The 16337-nt window shown below is 39.8% G+C and overlaps 1 protein-coding gene across 1 annotated transcript in view; it reads right to left on the reverse strand.

Moving 5' to 3' along the window:
- Positions 1 to 16337, reverse strand: part of CCDC6 (coiled-coil domain containing 6) — a 119319-nt gene that overhangs the window by 28265 nt on the left and 74717 nt on the right. The window contains exon 3 of the mRNA XM_017542277.2: positions 15546 to 15674. Coding sequence (XP_017397766.1) covers positions 15546 to 15674 — 129 coding nt within the window. The remainder of the gene's footprint in view (positions 1 to 15545; positions 15675 to 16337) is intronic.

The raw sequence follows: 16337 nt of genomic DNA on the forward strand, positions 1-16337 counted from the left end.
TTTAGATTGTGAGGTCTGGCTCCAGCCAATGGAAATCAGACACAGCAAAAAGGATGACCCCAGATGTGTAAGGAATAAATTTGTATGTTTTCCTTTATTCATTGTACTCTCGTGGCAAGATGGCTAGTGAGAGTACTCTTCTTGCAGACCAGGAAGTAAAAATTGTTTTGCTGAAAGACCCTTTGTCTCAGTGCTGATTTTATTTTGCGGCACTGAGCATCTATTTCCAACACTAATCAAGAACTCAGAGAAGCAAAATCAAGACAAAGCTGTCTTTACCCATATGTAACTAATGAGGCATATGTCTCTGAGCAGGTCACTCGCCTGCTGCAGCCCTGATGCCCCAATCTATGAAATGAGAAGTTTGGCCTGGATGACACCTGCAGACCCTTCTGGCCTACCCATTCTGTCATTCCCTTCCCAATTTCAAGACAGTAGCTGTCTTCAGTTGGAGCTAGTTCCATCACACACATTTAGAGCTAAAAGCAGCAAGGCAAATCATCCTTTTAAAGCTGAGGAAACCACTAGTCTGGAAGATAACATGACTCAGGCAGTGATACCACCAAGATAGGTATCGGTCACTATGGCAGCTAAAATTGCTGGGTCCTGTTCAACCAGCAAGTACAGTGAAACTTGAGGGAAACATGGATTTAGGACAAATCATGCTGTGGTTTGTGGGCCTATCTCCTTTGCCAACAATACTTGGAAGTAGCAGAGTTGGGGGTAGCTGATGCCAGGGAAATATGGACAGTTTAGGGAGTCTATGAGCGATTTTGGAAACAGACGAGATTAGGAAACATGGGTTGGGGCTATATGTGAATCGAGGCTCCTTCCTGGCAATTATTGGTAGACTTACCAGCTATCAACCTACTGCCCACCTCAGCAAACCAGGGCATCCCGGGTGTGAAACTTGGGTTTGCCATCCCAATTTGCCCTACTAATTTATTTCCATGATGCAGGCAACACGGGAGGCCCCAACTCAGCAGTGTGGATTCTCAAGCACAGTAGGTCCTTGAATGTTCAACATCCTATTATAATGTTGATGAGGAAAAGGTAGATTCCCAGTGGGGCCTCTATCTATGTAGAGTTCACATGTTCTCCCCATGTCTGTGTGGGTTTTCTTCAGATACTCGAGTTTACTTTCATATCCCAAAGAAGTGCAATCAGCGTGTCTACATGGTCCCTCTGGAGTGAGTGCCAGTGTGTGTATGAGTATGTCCTGCAATGGGTTGGTGCCCTGGCCAGGGTTGGGTCCTGCTTTGTGCCCTGAGCTGCCAAGATAGGCTCCAGCCAACCTTGATCTGAATTGGAATAAGCACATTAGAAAATCAATGAGTACAAATTATGGTAAAATCCAAATTCATAAAGTATATGCTAATCATACAAATGCATGACAATCAATGACACAGTATGCAAGTGTTTAGCGAACCACTGTAATTGTTACCATTTGCTTTTGAACTGTGCGTTGGGAGGAGGTACTCCTTACAATTTTTACTTTGCAAACATTTATCCCTTGATTTTATACATGACTACTATGACCATCACTCACTGATTCACTAAAAATGGGGTTATCATCTGGTTTTCATTAATCTTTCTTCAATACATGCCTAGCTCACATTTGTTTCAATGTTTAATAGCAGAAGTATGTTGGGTCTTTATATGAAGTTTGATAATATTTTTGTGACCAGAAATATGTCACAGGAATATAACCTTTGTTTATATCAGCTAACTTCTGGTAAAACTGATTTCCATGTATGTTGTTTCACTTAAAGTCACTTTCCGAGAACTATACTGACAACATTAAGTGAGGACTTAACTGTATTGCATTACACAGGCTGGCAGTGCTATTTTATTTTGGGCCTGTTCTTTGCAGGGCCCTATATTATCTTTAGCCCCGCAAAGAACAGGGCCTCTTGTTTTTTCAGTTTTAAAAATCTCAAATTTTTCAGCATTGCTGAGGAGCACTGGCTGACATTAAAGAGCAGAGAAATTAGAGGAAATCATATTGAGTCCCTTGGTTAACTTCCCCTTAAGTTCTTTATCTGTTTCCCCACCACTTCCCACCCACTTATAATTCCAAATCCTATACAGTTAGAGCCAAAGTGAACATATCAGTTCTGCCAATTAAAACAGATTTTCAATGCTTACACTGTACTGGTCATTGTACAATCTCATAATATATTCAGTTTCCAGGGTAATAAGTTGGAAATTCTTGCTTCAGATGTAAAAAACTGAGTGAGGCAGTGCTTTCAATATGCTGGTCTCTATCTGTAATAATCTCCCTTCCACCTACTTTCTAATCATATCTGATCACTTTTAAAAAGAATTGGTGCTCATGCAGTATGTACCACACTCATCCATGGCCAAACATCTAATTCTCAGGCTAACCCAAACCCCTTACTGTGATTATTCCATAAGCACCCAGCACCAAGGGATAGAGCTGATTTATTCATTGGAGCTGAATATTCATTTGAAAGGCTGCTTTGTAATTAAGTCAGTTCAATGAACTGCCAAATTCTTTACTCCTCTTGAGTAGCTCTACTTTTCAATGCAGGTTAATTAACGTCAGACCAGGAGTTCTTATGTTCCCAAAATAAATTTAGAACTTCTTCATTGGATACACTTAATATATAAAAATGCATCTGGCTTATTTGAATTCACAGCCGGTCTTACCTATCTCACTAGACAGATCCTGACCCCCCACCCAAAGCAGCAGAAAGGGAGTGGGGCAGCTGAGAGATGGCTCCCAACGCTACCACAGTTCTTTCTTACTACTGCATTCTTCCATATTAAGAGGACTATGATGCTGGGGTGGGCAGAGGAATGTTTGGCAAAAAAGCTGGATGAGAATTCTAGCTAAATATTATACTCAGTTATAGGATTTATGAAAGGTTTTAGTGAACCTTTTCAATCTGCTTTGAAAGGTTTTAGTCTAAGTACCATATTATCATCATTACTATGGGAAAATCTGTTTTGAAACCCAAACATCTGATTTATAAAACAAATTCTGGAAAGCAGTCCATTATAACTAAGACATGTACTAATCCAGGCATAAGAAAGAGAAGGGAAAGCCTATGAAATAAAGGCTATCATGTAAACAGAACACAAAGTTTGCCAGGCACTTAAAAGCCTGGGAAACACGTGAGATCCCATCTCTACAAAAATATAATTAGCCAGGTGCAGTGCCATGCACTTCCAGTCCCAGCTACTCAAGAGGCTGAAGCAGGAGGATCCCTTGAGCCCAGAAAGTTTGAGGCTGCAGTGAGCTATGATTGTGCCACTGCTCCCCAGTCTAGGGGGGCAGAGCAAGACCCTGTCTCCAAAAAAGGAAAAAAGATAGCAGAATACTTTAAGACCCACATTAACCAAACTCTTAAGTTGGCCCAATTTTTTTTTTTTTTTTTTAAAGTAAGAGGTAAGTTATAAGCAAACACCAGAGTGTGTTGGGGATTAACACAATTTCCCAAAGCCTTCCAGGTTAGGTTATGTCTAAAGGTGAAGTCTAAAGGCCATTAACAGCTTAGCTCCATCTCCTATTACTTTACTATGTGATTTTATAGATGTTCAAGTGTTCAAAGTGCTAACCTGGGGTACATCAGTATCACCTGGGAAAATTTAAGTAAAATATTCAAAAAATAAATAAAAGTCAGAAAAATGGTTACAGTTTTGCTTCTACTACAAAAGCAGAGGACAATAAAAGATCCTATCTCATTCCATCCTATTTTCCCATACATCTGAGTTAATCCAGATTGTGCTTCTATATTGGAAAGAAGTGACTAACAGGATTCATGAGGGGGCTATTAAAAATGTATCATGCGCATCTGACATGAAAATAGCTGAAAACAATTCACAGTGGTCCTCCGCAAAGCCTTCACAAAGTAAAGCAATGGATACAACTAAGGTAAAACAAGCAATGCTTGTGTCAGCTGTCTGTTCAGGTGACCAGTGGAATTTTGCTCAGTCCCGGCATCCTCCTAAGGTGGAAGATATCTGACCCTTGCATTCTGGAAAACTGTCTTTAAAAAAAAAAAAAAGACAAGCTGGGTGTGGTGGCTCACACCTGTAATCCCAGCACTCTGGGAGGCCGAGGTGGGTGGATCACCTGAGGTCGGGATTTCAAGACCAGCCTGACCAACATGGTGAAACCCCATCTTTTTAAAAAGAAAAAATAAAATTATTAAAAAAAAAAAAGAGACAAAACAAGTAGTCAATCTGTGTTACAGATAAATTAACACAGGTGTTAACAGACCACAGAGTCCCCCTCCAGGTGTCTATTTGATTAATCAAGCTGTGATTGCTTTCAGAATTTTAAGAACAAGTTCTAGGTCATCACCACGGTTCATGCAATGCTGAGAACAGAAAGAGCTGATGGAAGTCTGCCAGTGAGAAGCAAGAAAAAGGGGCAGGAATGGGGGTCACCTCCTAGACTAGAAGATCAAAGTTATAATTGAAAAGAAACTTACAAACATACATCTAAAATACAGAAAAAAAAAAAAAAAAAAAAAAAAAAAGAGAACTATATAGCAAGATAAATATGGTCCCTTGGGTGAAAGTTAGGCTGTTGAAATTTATCTTCTTACTTTTTCCTGCCCTGCCCAATTTCTTAGTGAACATCTGTTATTTTTATAATAGAAAAAACTTAGACATCTCATCTTAAAACACTGAGTTTCCTAGTGTAATTGAAGTAACAGTATATCTAAAAACAACAATCCATTAATGCAGTATTATCTGACATATTTAAAATACAGAATGAGCCAATCAACTTTCAGAAAAATAAATGACAGTGAAAGCTCAGTTATTTGGAAGATAGACTTTTCCAAATAGCTCAGAGTTAACCTTCTTTAATACAGCTTACTTCTTTTTTTTCTAAAAAATTATGTTCCTATAGGAACTAGATTTGTTCTTTGAAATGGACATAATTTCAGGACAATATTAATATGCCATTATTAACATGAAAATGACACTATTTCATAACTTATCAGTTCAATAAATTTGTTTTCGATGAGAAATAACTTTTAAAATAGGCACATTTAATTAATCAGATTAATACAGTTTCTGGACTTGACATTTTCATCACTTTGACATAAATGTAATATTACAGAAATTTGCATACTAGGTTCATTGCTCGAGGGGATTCTTTTAACAGACAATTGCCATTGAGAGAAAGCAAGTTTCAGAGTATTGGGAATACATTCTTTTACTATATCAAGAGTTCAGTGGAGAGGTCCTTAGGAAAGAAATGACATCTGTAACTGTTGCAAATCTATACTATCAGATCAGTGGCCATCAGACTATTACCTAAAATAATAGGCAGTTCCTGCCATCAGACTATTACCTAAAATAAGCATCTTGCTGGGTGTGGTGGTGCATGCCTATAATCCCAGCTACTTAGGACGCTCATGCAGAAGGACTGCTTGAACCCCGGAGTTTGAGACTACCCTGGGCAACACAGTCACAGGGGCAGGGGGTCAAAGAAATTCTAGGCAGAAAAGGGCAGGTCCCTGGCAGAATCCCATAAGCCAAAAACCCTGAAACCACAGTCCAAAGTGAGAACTTAATATCCCTGTTTCTCCACTCCAATGTTGCCTTTTCCTAAGCCACCCATGGGCCTGCCCCGAGGCTTATACATTAAAAAAAAAAAAAAAAAAAAACAACCCAGACTCAGCCAGTAGACATGACTACAGCTGGACGTTGGAGAGAAATGTCGACTTCGGAGGGACAGTTTGCTGGCATAACTTTGGAGAAGAATCCAGGCAGACTTCAGGGGAAGATTACCTACCTGCCCCATTCCCTTTTCAGCTCCCATTCCCGCTAAGAGCCACGTTCATTGGCAATAAAATCTGCCACATTTACCATCCTTCAATTCTTTCATGCAACCTCATTTTTTCTAGGTGCCAGACAAGAGCTTGGGAGCTATGAGTGCAGATACAAAAGGCTGTTACACTGGCCTTCTGCCCTTGCTGGTGGAGGGCAGCTGCCTCTTGCAAAAAGGCAAAGGGCCCACTGAACTGTTAACACTTAAGCCATCCATGGACAGACAGCAGAACTAAAAGAGTACTGTAACACACCCTCTGGGGCTTCGGGAGTTGCAGGCACCTCCACCTAGATGCTGCTGAGAGGCCTGCACAGAGCTCATTCCTGCCAGTACCTAAGCAGTCGGCCAGTTCCAGCACTTGTTCACTCCAGTTCCCATACTCATTCATTACATGCTCCCTCCTGCAAGGAGCCGAGAGTGGTGGGCTAAGCAAACAAGGCACCCCTGTTACAAGTCTGTGAAGAGGTCAGGGAAATATCCTGCTTCAATACCAAGACTTCGTTCCCCCCCAACGAAAATATTATTAAAAGTTAAAATAAGTGTCTTTAAGAAAACACACAACAGGGCAACTTCTCTTGCCCTAATGTGATTTATACAAAATGGAAGTTTTGGACAAACTTGATGTTCTTTATCCGAAATGGAAGTTTCCTGGATAAAGAAATCATTTCTTTCTTGTCATTACCACATTCATCCCACTTCCTTACATAGGGAGGATGAGTTTACTTAGCCATTCATTCATTTGCCGTGCGTTCAGCTAGGGAGAACACCTTTCTAAATCATCAACCGAATTCTTGTTTTGATCATAAAGAAACAGACCTGTGCATTTCACAATTACAACTGGGAAGTCTCAGTACAGTATCTCTGGGTTTGACTGCTCTACTGCAGCACACCAGTGCCCTTCAATTTAACATGCAAGGTCTTTGTCCCCAGGGTGTGACCTGAAAATGTACATCACTGGATCATGACGAGCTGCCTTTCCTTTTACACAGGAAATACATTGAGATTTCCCCTCCTATCATGTAACATCACCTGTGCAAATTGACCTACATGTGGCACCTGATGCTTCGAAATAAAGTCTTACAAGATGAAACACAGTGAGTTTTCTATTTAACTGAAGTTAAATCTAAGAAAGGAATTCTGGGGAATATTTTTCCTTTTTCATATCCTATAGAGAGACTTATCTGCATCCCTTGACAGAGTTCAGAGTCTACTTTCACAGGTCTGGAGTTGGCATCCCTTAGTTGGCTTCATCACATCCCAACAAATGGATTCCAAAACAAATCAACTGAACAGAGAGCTTCCTGAAGCTTCTTTTGAGTATGGTGTATTGACTCTAGTTTTCTCACTTCCAAGACACAAAATCCCACTTATTTTTCAGTTATTATCTGAGGTTTCTTCCCCACCTCTCTTGGAAAAGCAGTAGATGAGATGAATGTACCCAAGCTTCTCAGGCAACTGAAACATCACCGTAGATTTGCTATAATCAAATTCCCACCAAGCCGATTTCAGGGCTTAATATGATTATGTCTCCAATACAGCTTATCTAAATGTGCAGACGTAAGTTATGATGTTTTATTTTTTAAAAAGCAGGGTAGTCAATTATAAATCCACTTAAAAAAAAGAGAAAGAGAAAAAAGGAAGAGGAGGAGAAGATGAAGAAAAAACATCAATAGCTGTTTTTCTAGGGGAATTGCAATCTAGGTCATGTTTTTTCATTTTTGTACTTCTTTTTGTACTTGTTTTCCAAACTGTCTTGAAAGAACAATGGATTACTTTTACAATGCAAATGTTTGATTTAAAAAAGATTCCAAGACTTCCATAATTTGAAATTCATATTTATAACTAAACTACAAAGTATGCATGGTAGTCACTAAATTTCATTTCTTTAATGTAAGTGAATCCTCAAGGAACATGGTTTTTCTTTGTGTTTAAAATGGCACACAAAAATCAGTAGGTGCTCTACTCAACACAATTTTAATGGATTCCTCTCACTGTCAGAATCTGCAAGGGCAGCTTTTAACATGAATGGAATTCTAAACAAGACCCAGTATGTTCCTACTACCTGTGAATTTAAGAAACAGCATTGAGGCTGGGCGTGGTGGCTCACACCTGTAATCCTAGCACTTTGGGAGGCCAAGGTGGGTGGATCATCTGAGGTCAGGAGTTCAAGACCAGCCTGGCCATCATGGTGAAACCTCACCTTGATTAAAANAAAAAAAAAAAAAAAAAGAAAGAAAGAAACACCATTGAATTGATATGGTTTGGCTGTGTCCCCACCCAAATCTCATCTTGACTTGTACTCTCATAATTCCCACATGTTGTGGGAGGGACTAGATGGAAGATAACTGAATCATAGAAGCAGTTTCCCCGATATTATTCTTGTGGTAGTGAATAAGTCTTATGAGATCTGATGGTTTTATCAGGGGTTTCTGCTTTTACATCTTTCTCATTCTCTCTTTGCCTCTGCCATCCATGTAAGACTAAGACGTAACTTGCTCCTCCTTGCCTTCTGTCATGATTGTGAGGCTTCCCCAGCCAGGTAGAACTAGTCCAACTAAATCTCTTTCTTTTGTAAATTGCCCAGTCTTTCTTGGGTATGTCTTTATCAGCAGTGTGAAAAAGGACTAATATAACCATGTTCTACAACAGTTAATAAAACCAAATCACCCAAGGATGCAAACCTGAACATGGGCCACTGGCCATGCAGTTCACTCATAAATCACAAAGACACACAGATTATCGGTATAATTCACTAGAGTTAGTTGTTGTAGCTACTAGTAGCATCAGAATTGTATGGGGACTGGCTATGATATCAGTTTGGGCATATTTTTGAAATGAATTACCTTCTAGACCAGCAAGGCAGAAAGGCCATCTTATATCCTTAGCACTACTGTTAACTGTTTTTAATAACTTAAGGGCCACTATTCTAAAAACTGGAAATGTGAAAGTTTTCTTTCCTTCCTGATAGAACTTGAAATATTCTAAGTATTTCCCTGCTTCATTAAGACAATGAAGAAAAATAAAATTTTGTCCTGAGGATTCAAATTCATCATTCTAAACCCTGGCCTCTGTGATTTGCTATAGCTGTAGATGGTGAGGGGCACTGAGCTGAGTAAGGGTCATTCCCTGTGCTGCCCCTGGAAGCTGGGGCAACAAGCCCCTTTAAGTCACCCAATGCCACCTAGTTGCTGAAGGTAACCACTGAGCACAGTTAGCACTGAGGCTTGCACAAGCCCTGGTGGAGCTATGTGGCTTCCTTCCGTCTGGCATTCACTGGAAAGATAAGCTTAAGTCCTCAAGTATGCCACACAGCAGATACCAAAACCTCCTCTTACTCCATGACCCTGAAGTAGAGTGGGGGGAGTCTACTTCACATCTTCACAGCTCTTTTTCTGTTCTTCGCACCTTTATGTAGTACCTGCAAACACTTTTTGCTACCTATTTTCTCTTTTCATTTCTGCCTCTTCTCCCACCTCTGCTTCCCTGCAACATGGCTGAACATAGACCCACTTAGCCAGGGTGTGTCTTTTCTTCTGCATCAATCTCAGAGCAGCTGCAGGCATTGTCTACTGGCTAGGGGACTGCTGTGCTACGGTGAGAGCACCACTACTCTCCTCCACCACATTACTCTACCCATTGCATCCCTCAGAACTGGTCTCCCTGGACCAGGATCCTCAAAGGCCAGGGACCTCCTGTCATCTTTCTTAGAAGAGTTTGTGACACACAGCAGGCCATATAATACAGGTATATTGGATTAATGCAGGATGCATGCCATACAAGGGCATCAATAGCAGCATGGGCAAAAAAGAAAGTTAAAGGGACCAGACCACAAATGATACATGAGCATAAATATGTCCATAACTCAAGAGACAGATAACCAGTTTAAGGAAGATAGTGAGACATTTTAGGCTTAAAAAATATACACTTATTTTCCTGGCAAATAGGTAGGGCAAAGTACCATCAGAATTAGATGACACTTTTCGGTATAAATGGCAGCAGCTACAATTTTTGGAGAGCTAACAGATTAGAGTCACCAGGGATACAGTGTTAAGGTTAACCTTGTCTCGGCTTTCCATCATCTTATAGGGAACCTGTAAGAAAGAAACAATTAGAGTACTGAATGTTATAAGAGTAGGTCTGAAAATCATAGAAATACCTCATAGCACAGACACCTAACTGACTGGAGGAGGGACGCTAGTAAGGCTTGAGCAGGGTTAGGACAGAGGAGGGAGAAAGTGTTCCAGGCAGAGGAAACAGATCCATGAAGATCTGGAGGCAGCAAAGCGTTCGGCAAGGCAGAGCACTTCTTTCAAACTGCAGGTCAATACCCATTACTGTGAAATTAGTTTAGTCTTTTGTGACCTACATTTTAATAAAAATGAAATACAATTAAATAGAAAACCAGTGCAAAGCATATAAGTACTGTTTTATGAAACTCATCACAGTGATACATACAATTATACATCATCAGTGTACTAGGTTACCATACAAATGTATTTCTTGCTGTGCAGTCCACATTTGAATAATCCTGCATCAGAAAGAACTTCAGTACACATGGAGTATGAGGATAGGCAGGAAGGACAATTAATCCTCCCCAAAAACATACAAATAAGAATTACACCTGCTTCACAAAAGAGGTCAAATTGCATGCATGAGGCTACACCATTTATTACAGATAAAAGGGAGATTTGAACCCAGGGAAGTTTCCCTGGGCTACATGGGCTAAGATGTCATTATAAATGGATACTAACAAACTAAAATTACCGCACCAATCCTAAATTAAATCCAACCTTTACATTTGGGGGTTTTAGGGCTATGGGAGAAGGAAGCCACCTCAGATAAGGAAATATGTTCCTAATTTCCAGGAATAACTGAAAAAAAGACACAGGACCAATTACAGGAAGGAAAAAATAAGGGGCCTGACACATGGTAGGCAATCCTGTCACACCATGTAAGTGTTAGCTGAATTATATGACTAGCCCTCCACTGATATAGTCCCCTATTTTTCTACAGCACTACTTAATAACCATGGAGTGTCTAACCCACGTACCGTATGCCACTGTTGTCTTCTTCCCATTAAATCATTTTCAGAGCAGAGTACACAGAAGGCCCTCATGTCTGATGACCTAAACTTCACTTAATATATAAACTAACGTGTGCCTCTTAATAGTAGACAAGGAGATTTTTCCCTAATTGGCAGAACATATTATTTAGAATAAGATTTCTTGACATGTACAGAAAATTCCAAGTTCCAAATGTTCTTACCATCATCTAAGAAAATGTGAATAGTGAATAAGAGATGTATAGTGACTGAGTTGGAACTAAAATCTTCATGTCAGGGTTTATAGGCACTGGCTACCAGTGTTTGTTTAAAAAGCCCCAACAGCATTAAAGGCAGGTTGATTAATCTGATTTATTAGACTAATAATGTGTGCTACAAAGACCACACAATTTTACATTATTGTGAATATGCTTTTTTACATCTGCTTATAAATTGACTTTTGGCATCAAGCATTTAAATGCTAAATAAATGCCAAAAAGGTAACTAAGATAAATGATTAAGAGCTAATGCAGGCTGTTTCAACAGGAAAGCAGCAGAGTTCTTTGAAGCATAATAGATGACATTGTCTTTACTTTTGCAACGGCTAAAGTCTTTCCAGGGTCTAAAAGATCACTAGGATGAGAACCAGGGGGACCACATTTGCCACTCATTAGCTGGGTGACTTGAGAAACCCTCCCGATCTCTCTCTGGGTTTCCATTTCTGAGAAGGGAGCATGAGCAAGTTGGGCCACTCACAGGCCAAACTGATCTATCACTGAGCAGCGATTCCCACCAAGCCCAACTCTGCAGCAAACTCTGGACAGAAAGGAAACAGAATAAAAGGCTTGTCTCAAATTCTAAGAGCAGGGCTAATGCTCCTACCCCTGGATTTATTTGATTTTCCCAGTCTCATGTCCCTACTAGCACCTGGGGACAAAGGTAGTCTTCCCCACAACATGGACTTCTGGCTCTAAAATTCTGAGAATTGTAATACTGCAAAACACCAACAGAACTATTTATAGCCCAGAGACCTTAATGATCTAGCTGTTAACATTCCCTGTTTGAAGAATAAAAGGATTCCAGATTTAAGGCCTAAGAAACGAATGAATGATATCTGACTACTTAGAGTATCCATGCCAAAGGACTGATTTTCAGTGAGATAAACTTACAGTGAGGCCCTGCTGACATGTGAGTTAACTGGGGCCTACATAGAAAGAAGCTCAGCCCAGTTAAGTTCTGCTTTACAGAGAACAGGAAGGAGCCTACTCAGAAACCATGATAACCCAAGCTATACTTTCAAAACAAACACGTCATGACCAATTCAAATCCCTGGCAGAATGCCCTCCAATATCCTTTCTGCAAGTTCAACCCACTACACACAAAGTAAGAATTATTTTAAAATTACATGTTGTGCAATTTTAAGGAGAGTTACCCGCTGGGCGCAGTGGCTCATGCCTGTAATCCCAGCACTTTGGGAGGCTGAGGTGGGCTGATCACAAGGTCAGGAGTTCGAGGCCAGCCTGGCCAACATGGTGAAATGCCATCTCTACTAAAGATACAAAAAATTAGCCAGGCATGGTGGTGTGTGGCTGTAATTCCAGCTACTCGGGAGACTGGGGCAGGAGAATAACTTGAACGCAGGAGGCTGAGGTTGCAGTGAGCCCAGATTGTGCCACTGTACTCCAGCATGGGTGATAGGGTGAGACTCCGTCTCAAAAAAAAAAAAAGGAGAGTTACAGGAGAGTTACTATGTGACCCAGCAATTTCACTCCTAGGCCTATGACTCAGAAAAATGAAAACATATGTCCACACAAAAAAACTGTATGATGTGAATGTTCATAGTAGCGTTCTTCATAATAGCTAAAAGATGGAAACAAGCTAAATGTCCATGAAATGATAAATGGATAATTGATGGGTGTGGTACATCCATGCAACAGATGATTATTTAGCCGGAAAAAGGGAAGAAGTACAGACACAACAGAGATGAAAACATTATGCTAAATGAAAGAAGCCAATCACAAAAGACAACATACTGTATGACTCTATTCACATGAAATGTCTGGAATAGGTAAATATATAGACAGAAAGTAGAACAGCAGTTGCTTAGGGGGAATAGGGGATCAGAGGTGACAGGTGAATGGTATGGAGTTTCATTCTGAGTTCATGACAATGTCCTAAAATTGACTGTGGTGATGGTTGTACAACTCTGAACATACTATAAACCACTGGGTTGTATATTTTAAATAAGTGAACTGTAGGATATGTAAATTACATCTCACTAGAGCTGTTTAAAAAGGAAGTGAACCAATGAAAGGATTATTAGAGGGAACAGGTTCACACCTGGTTGCTTTGGAGTCAGTGCCCAGGCCCTGAACACTAGTCTGTGTTGCCTTCTAAAATACAGAGGACCACTCACCATTCACATGCCCAAACCTACACTTAGCACTGATCTGACAAAGCAGTGGGAGATGTGGGAGCATACGTGATTAACTGCCTTCAAGTGGCTTACAGTTTAAAAGCACCGACTGTCAGAAAAGCAAAGTAATAAACTACATGTAAATCATTACAATGCATAGTGTAGTGCATGCCTTTGTTCTTCTGACAATAATATAGAGTGCCGGATATCCTTTGTAATATAGACTATAACATATACTATGTCATATTGTACAATACAGATGATAATTCCAAGAGATAGCCTCAAGGGCTGGTAAGGTCATTTCCACGGAAACTAAGATACTTATTTCTATTAGAGGGAAAAAACAAATATTCCCCCTAAACACTGACTAAAATTATTCATAGTCAAACAAAACACATTTTAATTATCCTGGTCATACCCAAAGGAGAGTGGGGGAAATTTTTATGACAATGTTAAATTTTTCCACTTTAACTAAAACACGGTCTTCATATGCTGGATCTAAGGCTTCCTTCTAGAATGTGCTTTGTAATACACATATTTATTGTGGAAATCTATTTCTTTACCATCAAGAATTGAAAAAAGTCTAAAAGACCACTAAGTTATTAAACTGGCATAGAGAATGTATGCTTCAGACTTCATTTTAAATGGGTTCAGTTACTAAAGTCTGCAAAAGGTCTTAAGACAGAAAGGGAGGACTTTCCTCCCAGGGACTGTAGGATGAGGCCGCCCTTCTTTCTGACACTAAGCCACCACCTCCCCCTTGTGGCCATAGCTAAATCCTCTGGGTCACAGCCCTAGTTTCAAAGTCTCCTTTTTAGGAGTCTGTGAACAAATACCTGAGAGGAGCTTTAATATTTAAAATATTGACAATCATCATTGTGAAAGGCATGGCCAGGCAAAGCTCTTCTAATACCAACTTCTATGAGAACTTCATGTGGTCACTTGGTTAACTCTTGGTTAACAAGTAAATACTTGGTATGTCAGGGACTTAAACACAAATCTTCAAAGCTTAACTTGAACAGAACTGGAGCTACTGACTATCCTGGGAATTAAACAAGTGAAACTCTGAACAAAATGGTAAACCTAGTACCATTCCCTGCTTCGCTACAGGTAAATACAAGAATAACAGAAATAACTAAAGTCAGTCTTAAGACAAACCCTAACTTCCCTTCAAACCTTGCAGCACCACCGCTGTGTCATTCTTAGGTAAAATATTCAAACTAGAGCAGTCCTGAGAGTGATTGATGGAATGAGTTAACATGGAATAAGGTGCACAGGGAGAATCCTGCATGTGAGATAAATCAGACAACTTTAATGAGGCTTAGCCTAATCAGGGCAATCAGGATCTAAAATACAAACAGCTGGAAGATCTTAATCTACTGCATTTTACATGGAAACTCAGCAGCACACTAGTGTCAGCCTCTTATAACTTAGGGTAACTAAAATTTCAGGACACTAGCATTGGAAAAGGCATTGAGGAACACCAAGGCAAGCGATAATATAGTCTGACACACCCTGAATGGAGTGGCAATAGCTGCCCAGAGTTCTGTGCAACAAATGGGTATACAAACCAAGCCTGGGCTCCCAAGGCCAATGTCCCAACATTGCTGAGGGCAGAGGACAAAGGGATCGTGTGCTATTACTACTTCCCACCTTTGTACCTTGTTGAGTTTGCCATTTCTGGTTTTAGTCTGTCTTGCTCTATTTACAAATGGAGAACTTGAGCCCAGAGAAATGAATGAAGTTAATGTAACATCATATAACCAGTGCGTGGCTAACCCAAGGTGAGTTACCAAGTCTATGACTCCATATCTGTACCAACGAGTCGACTGGGAGAAGAGAAGGCTCAGGTAAGGTTGCTAATAATCAACAGAAGAAAATGTTAACTGTTTATTCTGAAGAGCTTTGAAAGACCAATTTTAGTTCCATAGCAACACTGTCTTAGGAACTTTCACAGAAACTATTGTGTGGTTAAAAACATTCTTCTCCCTTTGCTTTTGCAAAAAGGAACCTGACATTTCCTGCTATAAATCACTACATCACAACTTATCTCCTGAAACTTTATTAACTGTGGCTTAAAAAGAGAAAATGTGTGAGAGAATGATAGGAACTATGTAAACCTGTCAATACTTACCTCAGAAATGAATTCTCCACTTTGGGAAGAGCAGGCTGAAAAATACTTTTCATTTAAATTCCTCAAGGCATCTTAAAGCTTAAAAGAACAAGCTGATGATGAGAAAATATAATGTATAGGAAGAGCTATAGGTGCTTACCTGTTCTAATGTAAGTTGCTTAGAAATGGTGTCATTCTCCAGTTTTTTAATTTTCTTCATCAGTTTGTTGACCTGAAATTCCTGTTCTTGTTCAAGATGCTGTTCTAGTTCGGCTTTCTCATGCTGCAACTGGAAAATGAAAAACACACAGATGTGGAAATCAAGCAACTCAAACGCCATAAAAACACTGGCTCCAAAAGGTGACCAAACGAAGTAAGGGGCTATACCACGAAAGTTATATTATCCATTTTGACTCACATATGCAAGTATACACCTAGTAATCTGTGCCTAACTGGTTCCTCTAACTTAAAACCAAAAGTCATAGGTGATAGGATGAAATTTGTGTTACGCAACATACTTTTTGCAACCTTTTAGGTTTTATACTATAGGCATACAAATAAATTTTTTAAAAATAGAAATTTCATACCGATTTTTATTAAATGAATTGCAGTTTATTCAGATTTGCATCATGTATGTAGACTGAGATGTTGGACTCACAAATTAGGTAAATTATTCAGAATGCTATTTCTTAGTGTACAAATAAGCACGCCTTCACAAAAATCAGAACGGTAATTATTTTTTGATACAGAGGCTATACCACACTTCCTATATCTTCCCTAAAAACCAAGAGGAAAAATATTGGCCAGGCACGGTGGCTCACATCTGTAATCCCAGCACTTTGGGAGGCCAAAGCAAGTGAGCACTTGAAGTCAGGAGTTCAAGACCAGTCTGGCCAATACAGTAAAACCCTGTCTCTACTAAAAATACAAACATTACTGGAGTGTAGTGGTG

This window comes from Cebus imitator, unplaced genomic scaffold, assembly GCF_001604975.1.
Source record: "Cebus imitator isolate Cc_AM_T3 unplaced genomic scaffold, Cebus_imitator-1.0 Scaffold142, whole genome shotgun sequence".
Lineage (NCBI taxonomy): Eukaryota > Metazoa > Chordata > Mammalia > Primates > Cebidae > Cebus > Cebus imitator.